Raw genomic sequence first — 21382 nt, 5'->3', positions numbered from 1 at the left:
TGGCTTAAGTCCTACTTATCTGGAAGAACAAATTGTGTCTGCTATAGTATATTATATCAAAATTCTCTGACATTAAATACGGTGTATCTCAGGGCTCAGTTCTTGACCTTCTACTTTTCTCTCTTTACATTTCACCTCTTGGCCAAATTATACGCAGTTATGGAATAAATTTCCATTGGTATGCTGATGATACTCAGCTGTATGTGCCTATATGGGCTGATGATCATACTCAAATGACTAACTTAGAGGCCTGTTTGGCTACTGTGAAAAACTGGATGTCAGTAACTTTCTGCTTTTAAATTCGGATAAAACCGAGATGCTGGTCTTTGGCCCTGCTAGACTCAGACACCAATTTAATCAAGTAACGATAACAATGGACAACTCTGTCTATTGTTATCCAGTTGCACTCGATTCAATTCCTTTGGATAACCATGACCTGGATGACTGAGAACATTCGCAGACACAATGGACAGCTCTGTGGTTTCACAAAGTGTGGCGGCCAAAAATCTTGGTGTTACATTTGATCCCAGCCTTTTCTTTGATAAGCACATTAAAGAAATCAACAGGACTGCCTTTTTTCACTTACGTAACATAGCTAAAATTCGGTCTTTTCTCTCCATGGCTGCTGCAGAGACTTTAATACATGCATTTGTTTCATCCAGACTTGATTACTGTAATGTTCTGTTTTCAGGTCTGCCACATTCTAGTACTAAAAGTCTTCAGATGGTTCAGAATGCTGGTGCTAGAATCCTAACTAAATCTAGCACATTTGACCATATTACACCAATTCTTGCCTCCCTTCATTGGCTTCCTATCCATGTTCGATCAGAATACAAGGTGCTTCTGCTGACTTATAAAATCCTTAATGGGCTGGCCCCATCTTACCTGTCTGGTCTCCTTAAACCTTACATGCCATCTCGAGCTCTTCGTTCTCAAAACACAGGGCTCCTGTGTCTACCCAAAGTTAAGAAGAAGTCAGCTGTTGGGAGGGCCTTTTCCTGTCAGGCTCCATTCTTGTGGAATAACCTGCCTGCTGCCATCAGACAATCAGAGTCTGTTGAGTCCTTTAAATCCAAACTTAAAACGCATCTTTTTGCCTTAGCTTACAATTAGTTGCCTTTAAGTTGAGTGCTTCACAACCTGTACTGCATGGTGGGTCACTTTTCTGTCTCAATAAATTTACTAAACAACCACTGTTCTGCCGATGAGATTATAGCGTATAGATTATGACTAATTGATGACTTAATTGATTATGACTAATGACTATTGGAAACTGTTCTCTTCTCTCACATGTCTTTTCTCTTTCTCCGAATGCTGTCTTCTCCTTTCTCTTTTTCTGTGTGTGAATGGTGTCATGTGAGTTTCCCTTGTCTGCACGTGCAGTCGGTTCTCCTCAGGTCTCCATGGTGATGGTGGTCGCCACTTGGACGCTGCCTGCCATTCCCCTCATCACATTTTCTTTTTATAAATCCTTTTTCTTTTCTTTTTTTACATGATGATGCTGGTCCCGTGGCTTGGATCCTGTACTGTCCCAGTGGCATCTGGACATTGCTTGGCATGCTGTGCATCATATTCTTAATAGATTTTAGAAGTCCATTATAATTCTGTTTATCCTCTTTCAGTGTTGTATTGTGTAAATTGTGTAAACACAACATCCATTGCACGTTGTCTGTCTTGGGGGAGAGATCCCTCCTCTGTTGCTTTCCCTGAGCTTTCTTACTATTTTCTCTCCCTGTTAAAGGTTTTTTTTAGGGAGTGGTTCCTTATCCGATGAGAGGGTCTAAGGACAGGATCTTGTGTTGCTGTTAAGCCCACTGAGGCAAATTTGTAATTTATGATATTGGGCTATACAAATATAACTGACTTGATTTTATTGTATGTGAATGTTCTCATTCATCCAGGTCACCACCTATCTCCCACTTTCAATGCCGTCCTTTCATCTCTACCCAGGAGACTCAAGAAGCCTAGCCTCCAAGAACAACAGTCGGTCACTAACGGCTCCAACGACTCTCATGACCACTGAATAATGAAGTCGAAACTAACACCCCCAACGACCGTGGCTGCTAAACAAATGCAAATCAATAGCTCCGATAACGACGGGCGCGGCCAAACATCGGTACACAAAAGAGCCACTCATGTCTATGGCTGTGTTAGCGACGGGCGTTGGTAAACATCGGAACAAAAAGAGCCATGGACATCTATAGCTCTGACAACGACTCCTAGAGGATAAATTCTGAGTCTCATCACCAGCCAGTCAGACTGGCTTGGTCTAGTCAGAAAGGCAGGAACTGAGGAAGCGTCTTGGATGAGAGGCGAAACGTCTCCACGGATATATACCAAGTCCAGTTGCACTTGAGTCAACTCCTTTGGATTTGATTTTATTCACTTCACACTTGCAAAGTTGTTTTTTTCTCTCTCTCTCTCATCCTTCACTCTTTTTGTTTTTTTTGTGTTCTCTTTGTTTGTAAAGATGCCCGCTTTACTCAGATGAATTTGATTTTATTTCATCTGATTAGTCTTTGTGGACTTTAGTGTAAAGCTGACAGAATAGTCCCCGGCAAAGTTTACACTGGAAAGCAAGACGGCGAATACTGCCTGGTTGTTATTTATATTAACGTTGTGAGTGAAAATTACTCTGGAAGGTTGAATGACAATGCAGAAAACAAATCGAGGAGGCATTTAGTCCTAGTGGCAATGTACGGCATGAACCACTTTGCAGGCTGGTGGCACGAGTGAACCGTGGATGACTGGGGTCGTTATCTTGTGAGTCATGACGTAAGAGTTTCTTGATCATTACAAACATAACAGGCACAGGTGGATGACAACCACACCCCTACTGAAGTGAGGCGGTCGCTCTCATTGTCGGCATGTCTGCTCTGGGGGAGCGCAAGGAATTCTGGGACTGTTAACGTTCATGTTCAAGTGGTTGTTTTAGTGATGTTGTGTTCATGTTTTTGGTTACTGTGGTTGTTTGTTTGGGAGTTTCCTCCGTAGTGTGCCTGGGCTCAGCCTTAGAGATAGGGTGGAGAGCTCGGACATCCGGAGGGAGCTCGGAGTAGAGCCGCTACTCCTTCGCGTTGAAAGGAGCCAGCTGAGGTGGTTCGGGTATCTGATTAGGATGCCTCCTGGGTGCCTTCCTTTGGAGGTTTCCGGGCACGGCCAACTGGGAGGAGACCCCGGGGTAGACCCGGAACTCGCTGGAGGGACTACATGTCTAATCTGGTAGTACTCTGCATGCGGTTTACCCAGCAGAAGGCCCCCGCTGTCCGACCGCCAGGACTGCCCAGCACCAGCACCAGCACCAAAGGCCAGAGTCACTGGGCTGGTGGGAAATGAAGGGGGAGTGGCCTAGTGAGGGGACCGCCACTCCAGTCTCCAGCCCCCCTTCAAGGCTGACGCATGCTGGTTGGCTGCCTAGATCACACCAAAAGACTATATCTGGACTGGTTGATTTTGCTGGCGAGGACCTCACACAGGTTGGACAGGGCTCCATCAAAGTTGTTGACATGCAGCAGCAGGTCGTCGAGGTACCTGACAAAAAAGCTCCGGAGTACGTCCATCAGCACCCTCTCCACCAGCCACTTGAATGTAGCCAGTGTGTTGCAGACCCCAAACGACATGATGTGGAACTGCCACAGACCCTGCCAGATTTCCTCTCCCTCATGCCAGCCTTTTCCCTTGTCACCCTCATCAGCTGAGTGTTGGTTGGTGAACATGCGACTGAGAGTGGGCTGGTGGTGCCCGGAGGACACCAGGTAGGTGTCCTCGCCATCATCTGTCAGGCTGGGCTGTGGCTGAACCCTGTCAAGTGTCACCTGCTGATGAGGGACACAAAGTTCCTGGGCTACATATTCAGTGCGCATGGTGTATTCACCGACCCAGCTAAGGTGGCTGCTGTCCGAGACTGGCCAACCTGTTGTGGTTACACCGCCCCGAGCTGCCTCCCCGGCACGTTCAAGCCACTCCCCCAGCTCGGACGTGCTGGAAACATCCGAGCGCTCGGCTCGCGCTCTGAGGAGACGAGCGCTGCACTGCACTAGGTGTTTGCCATCATCCATCAGGCACACCTGCGGCAATCAGGCAGCCCTCTACAAGAAGTCTCGCAGAACACCACTCCGTGCTTCGACGTACTGAACCCTGCGACTCTCCCTCCGCGACTTCCACGGCTCCCCGTGTCTCCCTCGTCCCCAGCGACCTACACGTTTTTCCCCGGACCTCTCCAGCGATCTCCCCCGTGTCTCCCTACCTGGACCCCTCCTTTCGGACTCGACTTCCCGGATCTCGGACTTCCTCGGACAACCCCTTTTGGATCACGGACTGGACTTGCTCGCCAGGTGCACGCACATTATTCAACACCTCCTTGTCATTTACATACCGCACCACACATAGGCTAAAAACACTCACACAAAGTTATACACGCAAACCACTGGACACCACACAAAGTTTATTCACACATCCCACTAACAAAACGTTTTTTGCACCATACATCCCCCCCACTCTATTCCATTTATTATTTAGTGGCAATATTTGCTATCTCCCCTCCTTGTTATTCCCCTTCCCCAATAAAGCCGCCTTTTGGATTTTGAACTGTCATCCTGTGTCTGTCTGCCTTGGGTTTCGCCACATGGGTCGGGTTCTGGTGCGCGAGTATAACACAACCCCTGCTAACGTCGGCGAGCAGCGAAGTTTCCTGGGCCTAGCATCATACTACCGACGTTTCCTTCGGGACTTAAGGGGACTTAAAATAAAGTGTTCCTGATTCCTGACTTTACCACCATCGCCAGTCCACTCCACCGCTTAACTGATAAGGGCCGGCCATTCGACTGGGACAATGCCTGTGCTGCAGCCTTCCCTTGACTCAAGGCGGCTCTCACTGAAGCCCCTGTCTTGGCCTACTCTGATGCCTAACAGTCCTTCATCGTGGACACCGATGCCAGCAATGTAGGGATTGGAGCTGTCCTCTCCCAGCAGGGAGGAGATGGGGCGCGTGCCTTGGCCTACTTTAGTCGTGCCCCGAGTCGGGCAGAAAAGAATTACTGCATTACCCGACACGAGCTGCTGGCGGAGGCTCTGGCAGTATGACCCTTCCAGCCATATTTGCACGGCAGCCACTTCACTATCTGCACCAATCACGCCTCACTTACCTGGCTCCTGAGCTTTAAGCACCCTAAGGGCCAGGTGGCCCAATGGCTGGGGGCCCTTCAAGGGTATAACTTTGAAATCCAGCATTGGGTGGGGCAACGCCGACACACTCTCCCGGCACCCTACTGTCAGCGGCAAGAGGAGTGGGGCCAGATGATGGCGGCGGCTGTCCAGACTGCCAGCAACAAGGAGAGATGGTTCCCATTGACCACGCTGAGGTAGCAGCGGGATGCAGACGTGACCCTGGCGCTGGTGAGGGGCTGGCTAGAGACAGGAAGGTGCCCTGAGTGGACAGAGGTGTCAGCGCTGGGGCCCAAGGTAAAGTCCTGCCACTCACAATGGGGCAACTTAGAGCTCCACGATGGGTTGGCGTACCAGAGCTGGCAAGCTCCTGTATGAGGGAGTGACCTCCTGCAGCTATTGGTGCCTGTGTGCTCCATCCCCAGGTGCTGCAGTTGGTCCATTGGTCGGTGGGGGCGGGGCACTATAGGAATGCCAAGACCCTCCAACACCACAGGGGGCAGTTCTGCTGGCCTGGCTGTCGACGAGACGTGGAGCTACACGTGCACTACTGCGACTCCTGCACCATCCAAAAGGGACCAACCCAGCGCTCCCACACCGCACAGCAGCAGTACTTGGTGGGGGCCCCAATGGAGCGAGTAGGTGTGGACATCCTTGGACCTTTCCCCATCACCGACTCTGGCAACTGCTATATCCTTGTGGCTATGGACTACTTCACAAAGTGGCCAGAGGCATATGCGGTGCTGGATCAGAACATCACCATGACAGCGGGAAGGCTGTGGAGCTGTTCACCCGCTTTGGAGTTCCCGTCGAGCTCCACAGTAACCAGGGTCGGAACGTCCAAGTCCCAGGTATTCAGTGAGGTTTGCCAGCGGCTGGGGGTGAAAATGATGAAAACGACACTGCTCCATTCTCAGAGTGACGGGCTGGTGGAGTAGTTCAACCTCACACTGGCAACCCAGCTTGCCATCCACACCAGCGGGACTGGGACTGCCACCTGCCCCTGGTCCTGTAGTCCTACCGGACTACTGTCCAGCCAATGCACACCTGCTGCCCTCATATTTGGGTGTGAGCTCCAGACACCAGTGGACTTGGTGTTCGGGGCCCCGCCTGAGCCTGAGATTGCCGGGGGAAAAGAAATGGACTACCTCCAGAGACTGATGGATAACCTGCAAGAAGTCCACGACTACATCCGCTGGGCCCAGGCCAACTCTGGAATGCGGCAGAAGAAGGCCTATGACACACGGTGCCTTGGGCAGGCTTTCGTGCGTGGGGACGCAGTATGGGCATATTGTCCCGCCCGCAAGAAGGGGATTTCCCCAGGTGGCCTGTTCGCTAGCGACGGCACCCTGGACATTTGAGGGACTATGTATTGGGTGATGAGGGTCGTCGAGGACAACTGACCCCTTAGGTGGGGGTTATGTAGCGACTAGAGAGGGGGGCCACGCTGACTGTTGGCAGTTCTGCACTGGGGGAGTGCAAGGGACTCTGAGACTGCTAAATTTTCAAATTGTTGTTTTAGTGATACTGTATTTGTTTTGGTTATTGTGGTTGATTGTTTGGGGGTCTGACTCAGACTAAGTAGGCGACCATTTTACTAACTGACTGTAGGACCGTGACTCAGACTAATGTTTTTAATAGTGACCTGGGGGGGGCATTTTCGGCAGCCATTTTGGGGTCGTGTTGCGTATGGGACACGGGAGCTGCCATTAGAAAGAGATCTCTGCCTCTCGACTCCTTCTTCCGCACCAGCTCGCCACAGTACAATCTTACAAGTTTACTATGTTGCTTATTGTTACGGGCACGGGTGTGTCCGTGTCCGTATAGCTGCTTTTGTGTTCCCCTCTGTATTTAACCCTCACTCTCATTCTACATTCAGGTATCCGCCAGGTGCTCCTCATCACCTAATCAACCAGTCAACCAATCAACCAATTTCCATCAGCTGTGCAGTCTACTTTAACCACCACATGTGTCCAGTTCCTTGGCTAGCTAGTTTAGTTTGTGTGTGATTGTAGTTAGTGTTATGTAGCTACCTTGCGTTGATGTCTTTGTCTCTGTAGCTACTTTGTGTTTGTAACGTCTGGACAGTTTTCAGTTAAGTTTTGCATTGCTTCAATCTTGAGTATTTTGAGTATGTTTAGTCTTCAGTTTGTTTAGTTCTTTTGGGCAAGGGGATCAAGGTAAGATGCCCATGGGCATACACCCCATCACGTAGCTTATACACTAGGTTAGGAGCGGTTGCCACCCTCTATTTAGGTTCGGTACTTTTGAGTACTGTCAAGGGGGGGGGTTACTTTTATTAGTAGTTTGTTGTTTTGGCAACCGTCCGGTTCTCTTGTCCTGTCATGGTGTTAATAAATATTTATACGTTTTTATGTCTCACTGTGTCGCACCCTCACCTCACTGTTACCTAGCGCACCATTTGTTGTCCCTCACCAGACCGACGGATGTAACACTTATTGAACTCAAAAATTAATTTTCCTGTCTTGAAATTTTCAACAAGTTTAAGCCATCCTGGTTTCTGATTATTTTTTTTTACTGTAAAAAAAAGAAGACTCAAATTAGGCTTAATGAACACATTTGCCTTTTTACCTGCAGTCGCAGCTCATACGTGACGTGTAATTCATCTCTGTAGAATTTAATCTACAATGAATAAAGACAATGTCATTGCAGCCCTCAAACGTTAATTGAAAATAATGTATCCTAATGTTTATACAAGTTTGCCTGCTTATGATACAGAGCGAAGATTTATTATTGTCGGAATGTGTGAGACCATTACACACTGGCCAAACTAGTCAAATCAAAATCAGATCTGTAGCCTACCAATACTGCATCGCTTTGCCTGAATTACGCAATAACACATCATGTCCACAAGATGTCACTTGGCTCAAGTGCATTCTCTGCAGCTCGACTTTAAATTGGTTTCTTATTAATACAACAGTAAGTCGTGGGTTTGAACGGCGAGTGGAGGATGCTGTAATACAAATTCACCAGAACGGGGCAGGGTATTCAAGATTAAATATTAAGATGGAGGTGACTTTATTGTGCAATTGCTCCAAAAGGTGTAGTAATATTAGCCGCTCAGCGACCCAACCGCTTTCGGTGATGCAGGCTTTGCAGCAGCATCACCCTGTCCCCATAGCCCCCATTCAGTTCTACATAATCATCATCATCGATGCAAAGTCAGAGGCCCTGTCAGCTGAACGAAATGGGCACTAAGAACAATAACCTCGACTAAGTCCGTTGGGGTGTGTGTGTGTGTGTGTGTGTGTGTGTGTGTGTGTGTGTGTGTGTGTGTGTGTGTGTGTGTGTGTGTGTGTGTGTGTGTGTGTGTGTGTGTGTGTCCCTGTTGTGCTAAAACCTGCCCGGTGAGCGTTTTTCCCCCCCAGCTGGTCGCAGACGCTCACATTTCCAACATGTCCAGTCCAGCCTACGCTCAGTAAAGGGTTTGGATGCGTCACTGGCAACGAACGGTGAGCGCGAGAGGCCACCCTTGTAGAAATATTCACTGTAGATCGTTTCTGTATTGCGTATGCAAAAAATAAATAAATTCACCAAATTATTTATCCCCCCCCCCCCATTGTACTTGGCCAATTACCCTACTCTTCACATCCGGCTTCCCACCCGCAGACACGGCCAGTTGTGTTTGTAGAGACGCCCGACCGAGCCGGAGGCAACACGGGGATTCGAACCCCCCCCCCCCGCGTCGGTAGAAAATCGCCCATTTAACAATGAATGGGGGAGCAGTAATGAGCTCCCAATCAATTGCAGAGCTGATTGGGTAAACAGGTATGTTTAGCAGTTTGACAGGGATGGGCGTTGTCCATCTCAGTCAGGTTTTCTGTTTCTTCAGTCGACACGCCTCCCCCGGAGGAAGACGCTCTTCCTCTCAACCAAACCTCCAAGAACAAGCCTCGCAAGACTCCCCCGAGCTTTCTTCCGATTTGCTCCCCCTCCGCCACTCACTTCGACTCGGGCGTCGTCAGTGGCAGCGGGCTAGACTTCGCGTCACAGAGAGGGGCTGATGGTCCCCACCAGGAAAAAGAGTTGGGGCGTTTTTAATGCGCCGACTCTACAGGCCAGTTTGACAGCGAGCGGTCTCGGCGTTTTCCGACGAATAATCCGGACGACGGTGTTTTTTCGGAGAAAGGCTTTTACAATGAAACCGCTCCGCCGGACCGGGTCCCTCATCTTGTCGGCGGTCTTGCCGTAAACGACGGTGGCTATAGCTAGGCTATTCCGAACGTTAGCCTAACCCCGTTTCGAAGCTAACCTAACCGAGCTAGCGTTGGGCACTGGGGTCGCTCTGCTCGCCAAGTGGATATCGGCAGGGGGAAAAAAAAGCCACGTTGAGCACAATTTCAACGGGACTGGTGTTCGGTTTGGGCTACAGCTTTTAATGTCGTCGGATGGTTTCTGGCTAGCTTGTGGGTTTGGCAGCGTGCAAGGCCGGCAGATGGACAGCTTGACGGTCTTCGCGGGGCGTACGGCACGGGTGTCGGGGTGGCTTAGGCTATAGACTGGGGCTGGGCAGCCGGGCGGACGGTACTACAAATGTGGCAGCGGCGACCAAGTATGTCCCACCGTCTCCGGGACCCATATTGGTAGATTGCAACAGATTTTCGGCGTGTGTTATAGCAAAGGTGTCGGCTTCAGAAACCAACCGACTGGCGGGAGGGAGGGGGGGGAGAGAAGATGTTAGGCTGCAAATTTAGCTAACAAAACTGGGCTAGCTTAGTCGACGCTCGTCGCGTTTGGGTTTCCATGCTAGGCGGGTAACGTTACGCTATTCTAACGAGTCGCCGAAACCCGCCGCCATAAACACGCCGAGTAAGTCGCCGCAATACTTTCCATGATCGCTGCGATGTTTTATTTGTGGACGTGTCCAACGGCTGTACCCTGAGGATCTGCGCTGGACTCTCTTTCTTTTGTTGTTGTTGTTGGGACGGAGCTGTCAGATATTTGACAGCTGCTCTGCCTTCAGGGAAAAGACGAAATTTCGCACCGGGCGGCGAGTGCGTCGAGCTTTACTTCGGGGGCAGTTAAGCGGGGGCATGTTGGCTCAGACCAGGCTGCGTTTCTCCTGAGCTTGCATCCATTTGGACTATCCGCTCCCGGAGGAACTGCTCTGTTACTTTTTTGGTGTGAGGCGTTAGCCGGGCGCCCACGGGATAAGACGGGCTGTGCCATTCCTGCGGTGATGACTTTAGAGTCCATGATGGCTTGTTGCCTTAGCGAGGAGGCCAAGGAGTCCAAACGGATCAACGCCGAGATTGAAAAGCAGCTGCGGCGAGATAAGAGAGATGCGAGGAGGGAGCTGAAACTTCTGCTGTTAGGTATGGATCATTCTTATCGCCTTCCTCCCGTTAGCAGTCTATCTGTCTGTCTGTCCGTCCGTCCGTCATCCAACTATCTATCTCGTCATGAATGTATGGTTGATTTGTTCCATGTAAAAAAAAAAAAACTGTCCACGATGGCATGTTTTTGCTTGCCACCTGGTTACCACTACATTTCCCTACGTTATAATATATGTAAAACACTTCCAGGTTTGTTTTTTTTTTCTTTTCTTTCTTTCTCCAAATCTAGCATGGGCCTATTTGAAGCCCCACCGAAATTCAATCGGGGGCAACAAAATGTTACCCCATGTTTGGTAAGTTTTGATGAGTGGGAATATCAGCATTAAACCAACATTTACTTGGACGTACTCCATCTTGATAGACTCCTCTGCAGTTTGTCCGAAGCTGCCATCTTTTCGAATTCCTCACCTTCTGTTTCAGAACTCGGGAGGGGAAGGGAGGTAGTTTAGTAAATAATTAGATCGGCGCTGCAATTCATAGCTGGGTCATAGTTTGGGATGTCCTCATGGCTGCCATGTGCCTCCAGGGCTGATGTAAAAGCCCCGTTGACAGTGGCCGTCAGGCACGGCTGTGACGATATATAGTGTGAGACTAGGAACACATCCATCGTTTCGTATTGCGCTCTATCGTGTATCTATTGTGTCGCAAATAACACTTTACGACAGTATTTTTGCCTCATTTGGAGTCTGTCCATCTTTTGCGTGGATTACGTTAATGAGTCACTTATTGGCGTGGATTACTTGAATAAATTACTCTTGTTGGCTTTTTTTTTACTCGCGGAGCTTTTATTGCACATGCAGTAACGTAACCGGTGTAGCTGTCGTCAACCCTCCGCTGCTGTCCGTCTCTCCTCCGCTCCGGGCTGAGCGCCGTGTGTGGAGGGCTCAGCCCTGCCCGCGGTGAGACGGAGGAGACGAGAAATTAGGGCCTTGTTCAGACTGCCTGTCCAAATCCGTTTTGTTTGTTTTTTTGGGTTTTTTTTTTGCATATCCAGATTGATTTTCGAAAGTCTGGACGGCAAACATTAATAAATAAATGAAAACACACGAAATCCGATTTTTGCAAATCGGATCTCGTCCACATTTGGAGGTGGGTTGAAATGCGATTTCAATCGGGATTTCTACAGATGTCTCAGTCTGGACGCTCTGGACGCCCAAAATCGGATTTAAACATTTTCTTTCGCGTCACTCGCAATGCAACGCACGACGACGACGTCACATCCGGGGTGGTGCGACGGAGGACTTGTGTGCCGCGACTTGACAAGCGCGATCGTTTGGAGGGCGAGATGAGGGTAGAGGCTAGTTCCCATCGATGCAGAGAACGGAAATGGAGTAGAGAACGGTCAACTGAGCATGCGCGAAATGCCTCTACCATGCCTCCACACGCCCTGCGTAGCGTCCAGGCGCTAGGATTCTAGGAAGACCCACCCCTACTCTGCGTCTGATTAGCTAACTTTAACCCTAACCCCGCCCTAACCCTAACCTACCCAAACAACGGAGGCAACGAGTATTTGCGCATGCTCAGTTGACCGTTCTCTGCATCGATGGGAACTAGCCTCTACCCGAGATGATAGTAGCTCCATTTCTGATGCTTCCGCTTTTCGCAAACCGCGTCGCCAGCGTACATAGTTACTCACGCCTACGTCGTTGCCATAGCAACCCACGCAGATAGGTTGATGATGTGTAAGGACAGTTCCAAAACAAGTGCGTGGTCTTTTCACTAACAAGTTCACCGAAAGTGCAGTTATCAGTGTCATTTTTCTTCTTTTGTTGTTGTTGTTGCAAATAATGTTTTGTTGGATAGCATCGATGGAGAGGTTTGAAACGGACATCTCGAGGTTTGTTTGTGATCAAGTAACTTGAAGACATGGTCCAAACTTTTTCCCAGTGGATATTCAGAACAAATCTTCTCCAGTAATGAATAACATATGGAACATTTTTTTTAAATAAATAAAAGGTTGATGACGTATGGACACACAAATCCGATCTGATAACTCGCCAACAGTGTGAACAGTCTGTCGTAAAGATCTGATTTAAGAAACAAATCCGATTTGCCTGCAGTCTGAACAAGGCCTAATGTGACCGTAAATGACAGCAAAACGAAGTAGAGACTGTTTATGTTATTTACCTAATTTATGTGCACTCGTTTCATTTCAGCTCGGTGTGAGAGTTTCTACTGCGCTTTGCCTCATTTATGGCCGCGCTGCTCTCCTCTGCTCTGTTCAGCGAGGGCGGAGCTGCCCCCTGCACACACACGCAGTGTGTGCACATACTGGGAGGGGGGGATACAGACAGGAAACTATTTATTCATTGACTTTACAGTAAATGGGCTACATCGTGATATGTATCATTGTCTGGATATGAAATGACCTAGTATATCGGGATATGAGATGTTGGTCATATCGCACAACCCTACTGTCAGGTTGATGACACACTTCCAGATAAAGACAAGTTAAGACTGCCCGAAATAGACAACAGAATGGTGGGAGATTACGTTTACTGCTTGCTAGTTCTCGATGGAAAACATTTATCTGTGTTGCCTTCAGTTTCTATTTACCTCATCTTCGATGGCGGCCTTCATAAGGATCCTGTTGGGTTTCGGCACAAGGCACTGATGAATGTTTGTGGCTTCATTTAGTCTAGATGTCAAAAATTCATCAGAAAGCAGTGTAATCACTGCCTTCATCCAGCGGAGAGGGTCAGGCTACATTTGGGGTGTCGAATCCAATTCGCAACTAGGCGGGATTTCCTGGAAATGTTTGCTTTTCGTTGGTGGTATCCTCTAACTTGTGAGGACTTTTGTTTTAGATCCTTAGCAGCCTGTCCAATTGTTTGACTTGACGGATGGTGTTTGACATTTAGTTGTGTATGTGTATGTGTATGTGCTAAAACCATAGCATATAATCCAGAATGGCTGAATGGCTGAACAGTCAAGTTAGTTTGGCCAACTGCAGACAGTAAATCTAACGCAGGCCTCAGACCTTGCAATCAAGTCTTAAGGGGCTCATTATTTCATAGTCATTCGGAAGTGTACTTCCACCCAATTTTCAACACATCAACAGCCTCAAAACTCATCAGGGGTGGGTACATCGAAATTTACATTTGTTTTTCAGGGGTGTAGTGATCCATTGTTCTGATTGATGTATTGATTCAATGATCAGCGATCCAGTATCATCGATGCTAAGTGGAAAACATCGATCCATATCATCATCTTTAAGATAAGCCTAGGACATTGTTGCATTAATTTGTTTCCAAAGTTTGCATTCTCGTGTTCATACTAAACATAACAGCTGTGTCTTACTGTAAAATCACCCTGCCCTTTCCTTACAAATTCAAAAATGCAGCATTGTATTCATGTTGACCTGTTTCGAAATATTATCATACATGTATTTGTGGCTGCATCTGCTTAAAGATTAATAACTTGCAACACTAAATATTTGATTATAGCATGAAAAGGGGGAATTATAGTCTGCATCCTGGGCTGATTGCTGACTCTGACGACTTATCTTTTTATAAGAGCTCATGTATTTATAATTGATGATATTATGGAATTATATCACACATTAGCCACATTCACATAAGATGGGACGTGCCGTACATTACCAGACAGCGGTGGTTTGAGGGAGGCAAGAGTCAAGCAAAATTGTCTCAGTGCTCAGACAATCATTGGTTTTAGACCTGCTCTGGGACTGGGAAATATGGAAGAAATTATCATAGGGAATTTTATACTGTATCACTATATCATTTTCTGCTTACAGACGAAAAAATGCCACCAAATACTAACAAATCCAGCTGATGTGTATCCACTGATCAGTAACCTGGATTAATAATGTAAACTAGAATGCCCACTATAGTTGAAGCTGCCACAAAGCTGTCTTGGTATTCCTTGAAAAATTAATTGTGTCTGAGGTTTCTGCTGGCTCGTCACTATGACTAGTTATCTAGTTGTGCAGCAAACGGTTGCAAGGCTACATTTGAAAAAGGATGTGGTAAAACTACATGGGTGATAATGTTAGAAGAAAGGATAATTTAGCATATGTTTATGGCTGTAATGTTATTTTCAATGTTAAATATTTAATTGCATCTTTTGAGGACCTAATGGTATTAATGAAAAATGGTATTGAGCACATTGATACTCGTAACTTAAACAAATAATATTATGGGCGGTGCTTATCTAGTGGGAAACAAGTTACTGATGATGTCCATCAATTTAGCTGTGTCCGCTACTACAACACTGATTTAAGCCTCCTACAGACCGTGCAATTTTAGCAATCATATAAGTTTATTGCAAGCCACACTGTGCGATATGGATCTAATAAACTTGGGTACGACATCTTTGATGTATGTAGACTGTACGATAACACCTACTGAATCGCAGGCTACAACGCAAGTCCATGAAACGTCATCAGCGCACATAATCAATCTACACCGCTGGTAGAGCAACATGACACCAAGCAGGAATCGAGTCCTTTCAGTAGTTGCCGCAGCTCATTTTGGTGCTAGTTTTGTTAGCTCGTTTTGTTGAATCCATCGTATTTGGGTCACAGATGCGAACAGTGTCAGCAAAGCTTCTGCGTGGCGTTGATCAGTGCGTCATTTCGTGCTGCATTTCTATTGGTTGGTTTGTAGACGTAGGTCATAGCAGCAGTCACATTGTGAGATGGTCATCCTAAATTTCTGACACTGTCAGACTTTTGTCCCAGGCTATCTTTGGTCGCAAGACCGTAATAACGGCCGTCTTTGAACCTGTCTCACTGTTTGGGAGCCACGACCAAAGATATCGCCACGTTTAGTCATCTTTTGTCTTGGACGGCCCAAATTACACAGTCTGTAGGAGGCTTTACGGAATACTAAGATGGCGTTGCAGTGGCTTTACAGGTTTTTCATAATCATCAATCCAGTGTTTTATCATAGATCAGTTAGTGTATGTAATTGAAAGTATGGCAGTGTGAAGTATAATATCAAATCAAAACCTCATTTTCTGTCATATGTTTCAGACCTAATTTTGTTGGAAATCTTGTGTGGTATCTTCTTGTTATAATTAAACAACAAAATTGTGTATCACAAAGTGACAGTATCCTAACTTAATTACAATACCATTGAAAGAGGATAAATAATACTGAGCAATTGTCCAGCTCTAACCTGCTCTCATTTCTAGCCAATGATGAGGAGGAGCTTCTTCAATTTTTTTGTTTAATGTAAGAGAGCTTTTTGTCAGCGAATAGACCAGAGTTTACCTTGCAAGGCAGCTGGACTTGCGAGATCATGCGCAAATCCATCTTGTCAGGCTTCAAGTTATGTGCTTGTGGCCGAACCCCAGTGGTTCAGACCAGTCAGTATCCTATGAGGAACTACTGGCAGCTACAGGCGTGGTCTCGGTACGACAACAGCGAGAAGAGACGCTTCGTTCGAAAACAACAACGGCAGCTCCTAAAGAGCTTAGCATAGATGCTGCTATAGCATCAGTTATATCAGAACCGGAGAGCATTTCTTCATAAAAAGAAGGGCAAAGAACGGCACTGAACTCTTTTCTCGATGGAAAAGATGTTTTCACTCTTCTCGTCATATCAATCATAACCAATCGTTGATCCGATTGGTTGAAGTTAACTCATGATAGACAGTGATACTTCATACAGTCGCTTGCCAAGTATTTTTTGAAAATGCCTGCCCTTCCCCCAACAGTTTCCAAGGATGACTTCTCAGATGGTTCTGTGTAACAAACCATCTGACGTGTCAGGTTAGACCTTGGTAGGGAGCGAATGGTTTCTAGAGACTCGATTTTGCCACCCACAGGGCAGTTTTCATGTTTAATGAATAAAACCAGAGCTAGTCATCTTTTTTTTCCCCCTGTGATACTCCATTGATCTTCAATGGAGAAATTCATCGTTAGGTTTTACCACCTTCAAAAGGAGGTCAAAGTGTAGCAGAGCCAGCCACAGCGGGTGTTCTGGTTTATAGAGCTTATGTCCTTGAGCAAGACATACGTTCTTGCTATCACTGAGGATTGACTTTCCCAATGCCAATGTGCCAGTAGCTTATGATATTACATCAAAGGAAATCTAGTTGGCAGCACTACACTGATTTCTGCATGTGTTTTCTCTGTTCCCGTCTCACTAGTTTGAGTTAGGTGTGACTTAATTGGAAGATACTGGTCTCCGGTAGGTTGCGTGATCTAATGTACCAGTCAGAATGTACCAGTCAAGTAAAAGGTTATTGAAATTAGAAAAAAATGAAAGCCAACATGGTGCTCTTAGTGATTGTATCCCAGTGTTTTGGGTTCAGAAACATAACAATGGAATAAAGAATTGGAGATTGTATTTAAGAAGTGTCATCATATTTTTTGAAGTATAGAATGAGTGGTGCAGCATCAGCAGTAATGAGGACGTTGTACCTGACCGTTGTGGTGAAGAGGGAGCTGAGCCGGAAGGCAAAGCTCTCAATTTACCAGTCAGTCTTCGTTCCAACCCTCACCTACGGTCATGAGTGTTGGGTAGTGACTGAAAGGGTGAGATCGCAGATACAAGCGGCTGAAGTGATTTTCCTCTGTAGGGTGTCTGGGCTCAGCCTTAGAGATAGGGCGAGGAGCTCAGACATCTGAAGGGAGCTCGGAGTAGAGTCGCTGCTCCTTTGTGTCGGAAGGAGCCATTTGAGGTGGTTCGGGCATCTGATTATGATGCCTCATAGGCACTTTCCGTTGGAGGTTTTCCGGGCATGTCCAACTGGGAGGAGACCCCGGGGTAGACCAAGAACTCACTGGTGGGACGACATGACCAATCTGGCCCGGGAACGCATTGGGATCCCCCCAGGAAGAGCTGGAGGGCGTTGCTGGGGAGAGGGACGTCTGGAGTGCCCTACTTAACTTGCTGCCACCGCGACCCGACCCCGGAGAAGTGGCTGATGATGAGATGAGAATATTGGTATCGTTACCTGTTTTCATGCATAAAAGTTGAATTTCGTTGTACCTGAGTGTGAGGCGCTTAACTGTACTAGTGCTCGCTGAGTCCAGGGTGCTATGATAACTGAGGAGGGACCTTAGAAACGGCAAACTGCATTCTGTCAGGTGTAAATGATTTTGCAGTAAATGCTTTGCCATATTGAAGGTGCTTCCTCCATTATTATCTTCATGCAGTGGTTGGAGCCTACATGTTTGTGAAACTTGGCCGAACTGTGTGTTTCCTCCGGTCAGCAGTGTCGTAGGATTTACATGCTATGTTTATGCACGACAAAGATGTTAGGCCAGGAGGTTCTGGCAGCTGACCAAAACTTACTTATTTTTCTTCAAATGCACAATGCGTTTCACTAGTTGTACCAATGCAACTGAAAAGACATTTCTGCGATTTCATAAGCAGCCTAGGGCCCAGTGAATTCCGTTCAATTTTTTCTTTTCCCAAATTTCGTTTTATTTTTTCCGGTTTTCAATTTTTTCTGTCCTATTTTTTAACCATAAGAAAAGTGTGTTATGAACTACAGTAGTAAAACTTGTACAGCAAAATGACAGTGTTTTATTTATTTATTTATTTTATGTGATTCACATGCACAAAGGGGCATTCCTTCTTGCGTTTCTGCAAAGAAGAGCGACAGATGGTCTAAGGACACATTTCTTTAGATTCTGAATATGTCGTCAAATTTTGTAAAAATCTCAATTTTGCACACTTACGTGTTTATTACGTGTTTTTTTTTTTTATTAATCTCTTGCATGATTACACCCACGTTTCCACATCATCAGACACAAGAATATCGTCAGTCGTTGGGCTTGATGAATCTTGTGATTCTTGATGAAATTCTTGGAAATTTGCGGTCGGTTTCGAGTCAGAATTGGTTCATGATACCTAACCCAAGACACATTTCACCTACAGTGAATATTTTAATACAGAATTGGGGAAGTCTTTTCATGCAGGCGTGAAGGTGATTTTTTTTATTTTTTTTTATTGCTTCTTCCAGCTGGTGGTATCACAGACTTGTGGTGACATCGCAACCAAACGTTGTTACCTAGTTCTCGATTCCAATTCCAGCCGAGTACAAGTACCACATATAAGTAACATATTAAAGTACAGAGGTGTAGTGCAGCATAATGGTGAAACACTAACTCGTACTTGTTTGAATGCTTGACTTGTTCATAATCTGTCTGTGTACGCTGGATTCAAGTTCACCACTAGATTTAAGACTGGCTGATTTTCTACCCTTTATAATGCTTTTTTCCCCTTAATGTATCTGAAAGTGTGCAGCTACCACAAGCCATCAGACAAGCACATGTTTGTTTTTGCTGTCTGGCAGGCTTTTCAACACTACTGTCCACTGTGCCAGTTAACTAACCATTTGTTAAGAAATTTTCTGGGCGTCGGGGTAGCATAGCGGTCTATTCCGTTGCCTACCAACACGGGGATCACCGGTTCGAATCCCCGTGTTACCTCCGGCTTGGTCAGGCATCCCTGCAGGCACAATTGGCCGTGTCTGCGGGTGGGAAGCCGGATGTGGGTATGTGTCCTGGTCGCTGCACTAGCGCCTCCTTTGTTCGGTCGAGGCCAGGGGGGAATAGCGTGATCCTGCCACGCGGTATGACCCCCTGGCGAAACTCATCACTGTCAGGTGAAAAGAAGTGGCTGGCGACTCCACATGTGTCGGTGGAGGCATGTGGTAGTCTGCAGCCCTCCCCAGATCGGCAGAGGGGGTGGAGCAGTTAACCGGACGGCTCGGAAAAGTGAGGTAATTGGTCGGATACAATGGGGAGAAACGGGGGTTGGGGGGGTGGGGTGGGATCTTTCTTTCTTTACCACCTAGTACATTTGACTGGCAAAAACAACAGATGCCGTCCTAATGTACATGGTAGTGTTTCGGTACAGTCTTGTGGCGGTATATAGGCCAGTAACGGAACACAAAGGAGGAAGGGCAAACTGCTCTGCCCTATGTGACGCAAAAGGCTCCATATATCTTGGCTTGCTGTTGTTGTTTCGTAACTCCCAGCACGCAAAAAGGCAGCTGTTTGATTCAGTAAGCCGACGTATTGTTAAACTCTGATTTAAGAAAATATAAAAGTGGTGGATGTAAAAGAAGACATCATTATTATCCTGCCTTCTTGCTCAGAGATACCGAGATGATAGGATGGTGACTCACTGGTAGAGAATTGAAAGATGAATTTGGAAGACTGCCTGTTTCCCCTCGTCACAAACTTTTTTTTCTTTTTTTTTTTGATAAATACATTTAACTATTGTGTCTGGTAGGCTAATTTTTCAGCTGGCGTTGGGAGTCTGTCGTCTCATAATTTAAGCCTGCGTAAAAAAGATCTAAGGTCTGTCTAGCTGCAGTGTTGGTTTCAGCCAAGTCTGGGTCCCTGGTTTCATTTGGGCTGTATGTAGCCCTCAGATCCTTTTTATAGACCTCCACGAACACTAGGTCCGTATGATGTTTCAACTTCATTTGATTCAGGTAGGGGAACGTACCCTACTTGTACATGGTCCAAAGTGGCTGGATTCCAAAACACACCAGTTCCTTTCCCATTGCCCACCATATTGATTTCAACGCTACAGATAAATCTCGCAGTATCATCTGCCCGTCAAAGTGTCTGAAGATGTAGGCAAATTTAATGGCCACGAATGAAGTGTGGCGTGAATTTCCATCTGTTCTTGGTAATGTTGCTTAGTCAAATGCCTGACTTGGATAATCTATTCCAGCCTTTCTCCAATTTTAACAATACCACGGCCCGTTCGGGCATCAGGAGAAAAAATCCACAGCCCACCGGCCCCTTTCATCCGGCTGCACTGTCAACACACCAGTAATTTGGCCTGCTTCACAGTGTAATTCTTTTTTCTTTTTTTGTTAAGAGGCGAGATTTCAAATCACATTAAATCTTGCAAGTCCAGATGGAAGTGCAAAGGAATAATTCACATCCATGTCGTCCAGTAACTGTCAAATTACCAGTAAATGCTGTTTGCAAATGTAGTACATCCATGTCCCGCTGTAGGCCTGTTTCACACTGGAGTCAAGTGTTAACAAATTTCCTGATCGTTACACACAAACTTTTTACAATGATTTGCAACCTCTTTAAAAAAAAAAAAGATTTAAAAAAGAAAAAAGTGTCCAGGTAGCGTAGCGGTCTATTCCATTACCTACCAATACGGGGATTCGAACCGGCGATCCCCGTGTTACCTCCGGCTTGGTTGGATGTCCCTACAGACACAATTGACCGTGTCTGTGGGTGGGAAGACGGATGTGGGTATGTGTCCTGGTCGCTGCACTAGCGCCTCCTGTGGTTGGTCGGGGCGCCTGTTCGGGGGGGGGGGACTGGGGGGAATAGCGTGATCCTCCCACGCGCTACGTCCCCCTGGCAAAACTCCTCACTGTCAGGTGAAAAGAAACGACTGGCGACTCCACATGTATCGGAGGAGGCATGTTGTAGTCTGCATCCCTCCCCGGATCAGCAAAGGGGATGGAGCAGCGACCGGGAGGGCTCGGAAGAGTGGGGTAATTGGTCGGGTACAATTAGGGAGAAAAAGAGGGCGGAAATCCCCCCCCCCAAAAAAAAAGACCCAGCAGCCCACCTGTAATACCTTTGCAGGCCATGGCCCACACTTCTGATACTGATCTATTTGTAAATGTCCATGTACCTTTAACTCGTCCCCTACTTGAACAGTTAGTTAATGTAGTCCAGAGTTCAGGTTGATTCAGTGAGATATACTCTTTTGCTCCTAATGGTAATGCAGATAGGGTAATGGTGGCAGTGACATTTCTGTTTTGTGTTTTCAAATGGGAGAAATTGATTCCAGCTGTCTCCGTGCCGGGCTGGTTCTCAGTGCTGTGGTTAGTTAGTACAGTCAGTTGGGAAGGCTTGGGAAGCACCAGCATTGGAGGAGCGCTCTGCCGCCTTTA

The 21382-nt window shown here is 46.8% G+C and overlaps 1 protein-coding gene across 2 annotated transcripts in view; it reads left to right on the top strand.

The window, feature by feature from the left end:
• The first annotated feature begins 9872 nt into the window (after positions 1-9872).
• LOC130110809 (guanine nucleotide-binding protein subunit alpha-11) overlaps positions 9873-21382 on the top strand; it is a 53830-nt gene continuing 42320 nt past the window's right edge. For both annotated transcript variants that reach the window (XM_056277992.1, XM_056277991.1), the window contains exon 1: positions 9873-10499. In XM_056277992.1, coding sequence (XP_056133967.1) covers positions 10364-10499 — 136 coding nt within the window. In that variant the 5' untranslated portion in view covers positions 9873-10363. The remainder of the gene's footprint in view (positions 10500-21382) is intronic.

The sequence above is a fragment of the Lampris incognitus genome, chromosome 3 (genome assembly GCF_029633865.1).
Source record: "Lampris incognitus isolate fLamInc1 chromosome 3, fLamInc1.hap2, whole genome shotgun sequence".
In the NCBI taxonomy this organism is placed as follows: domain Eukaryota; kingdom Metazoa; phylum Chordata; class Actinopteri; order Lampriformes; family Lampridae; genus Lampris; species Lampris incognitus.
Note: the sequence above shows the minus strand (reverse complement) of the source record. Positions and strands in the feature narration are given on the sequence as shown.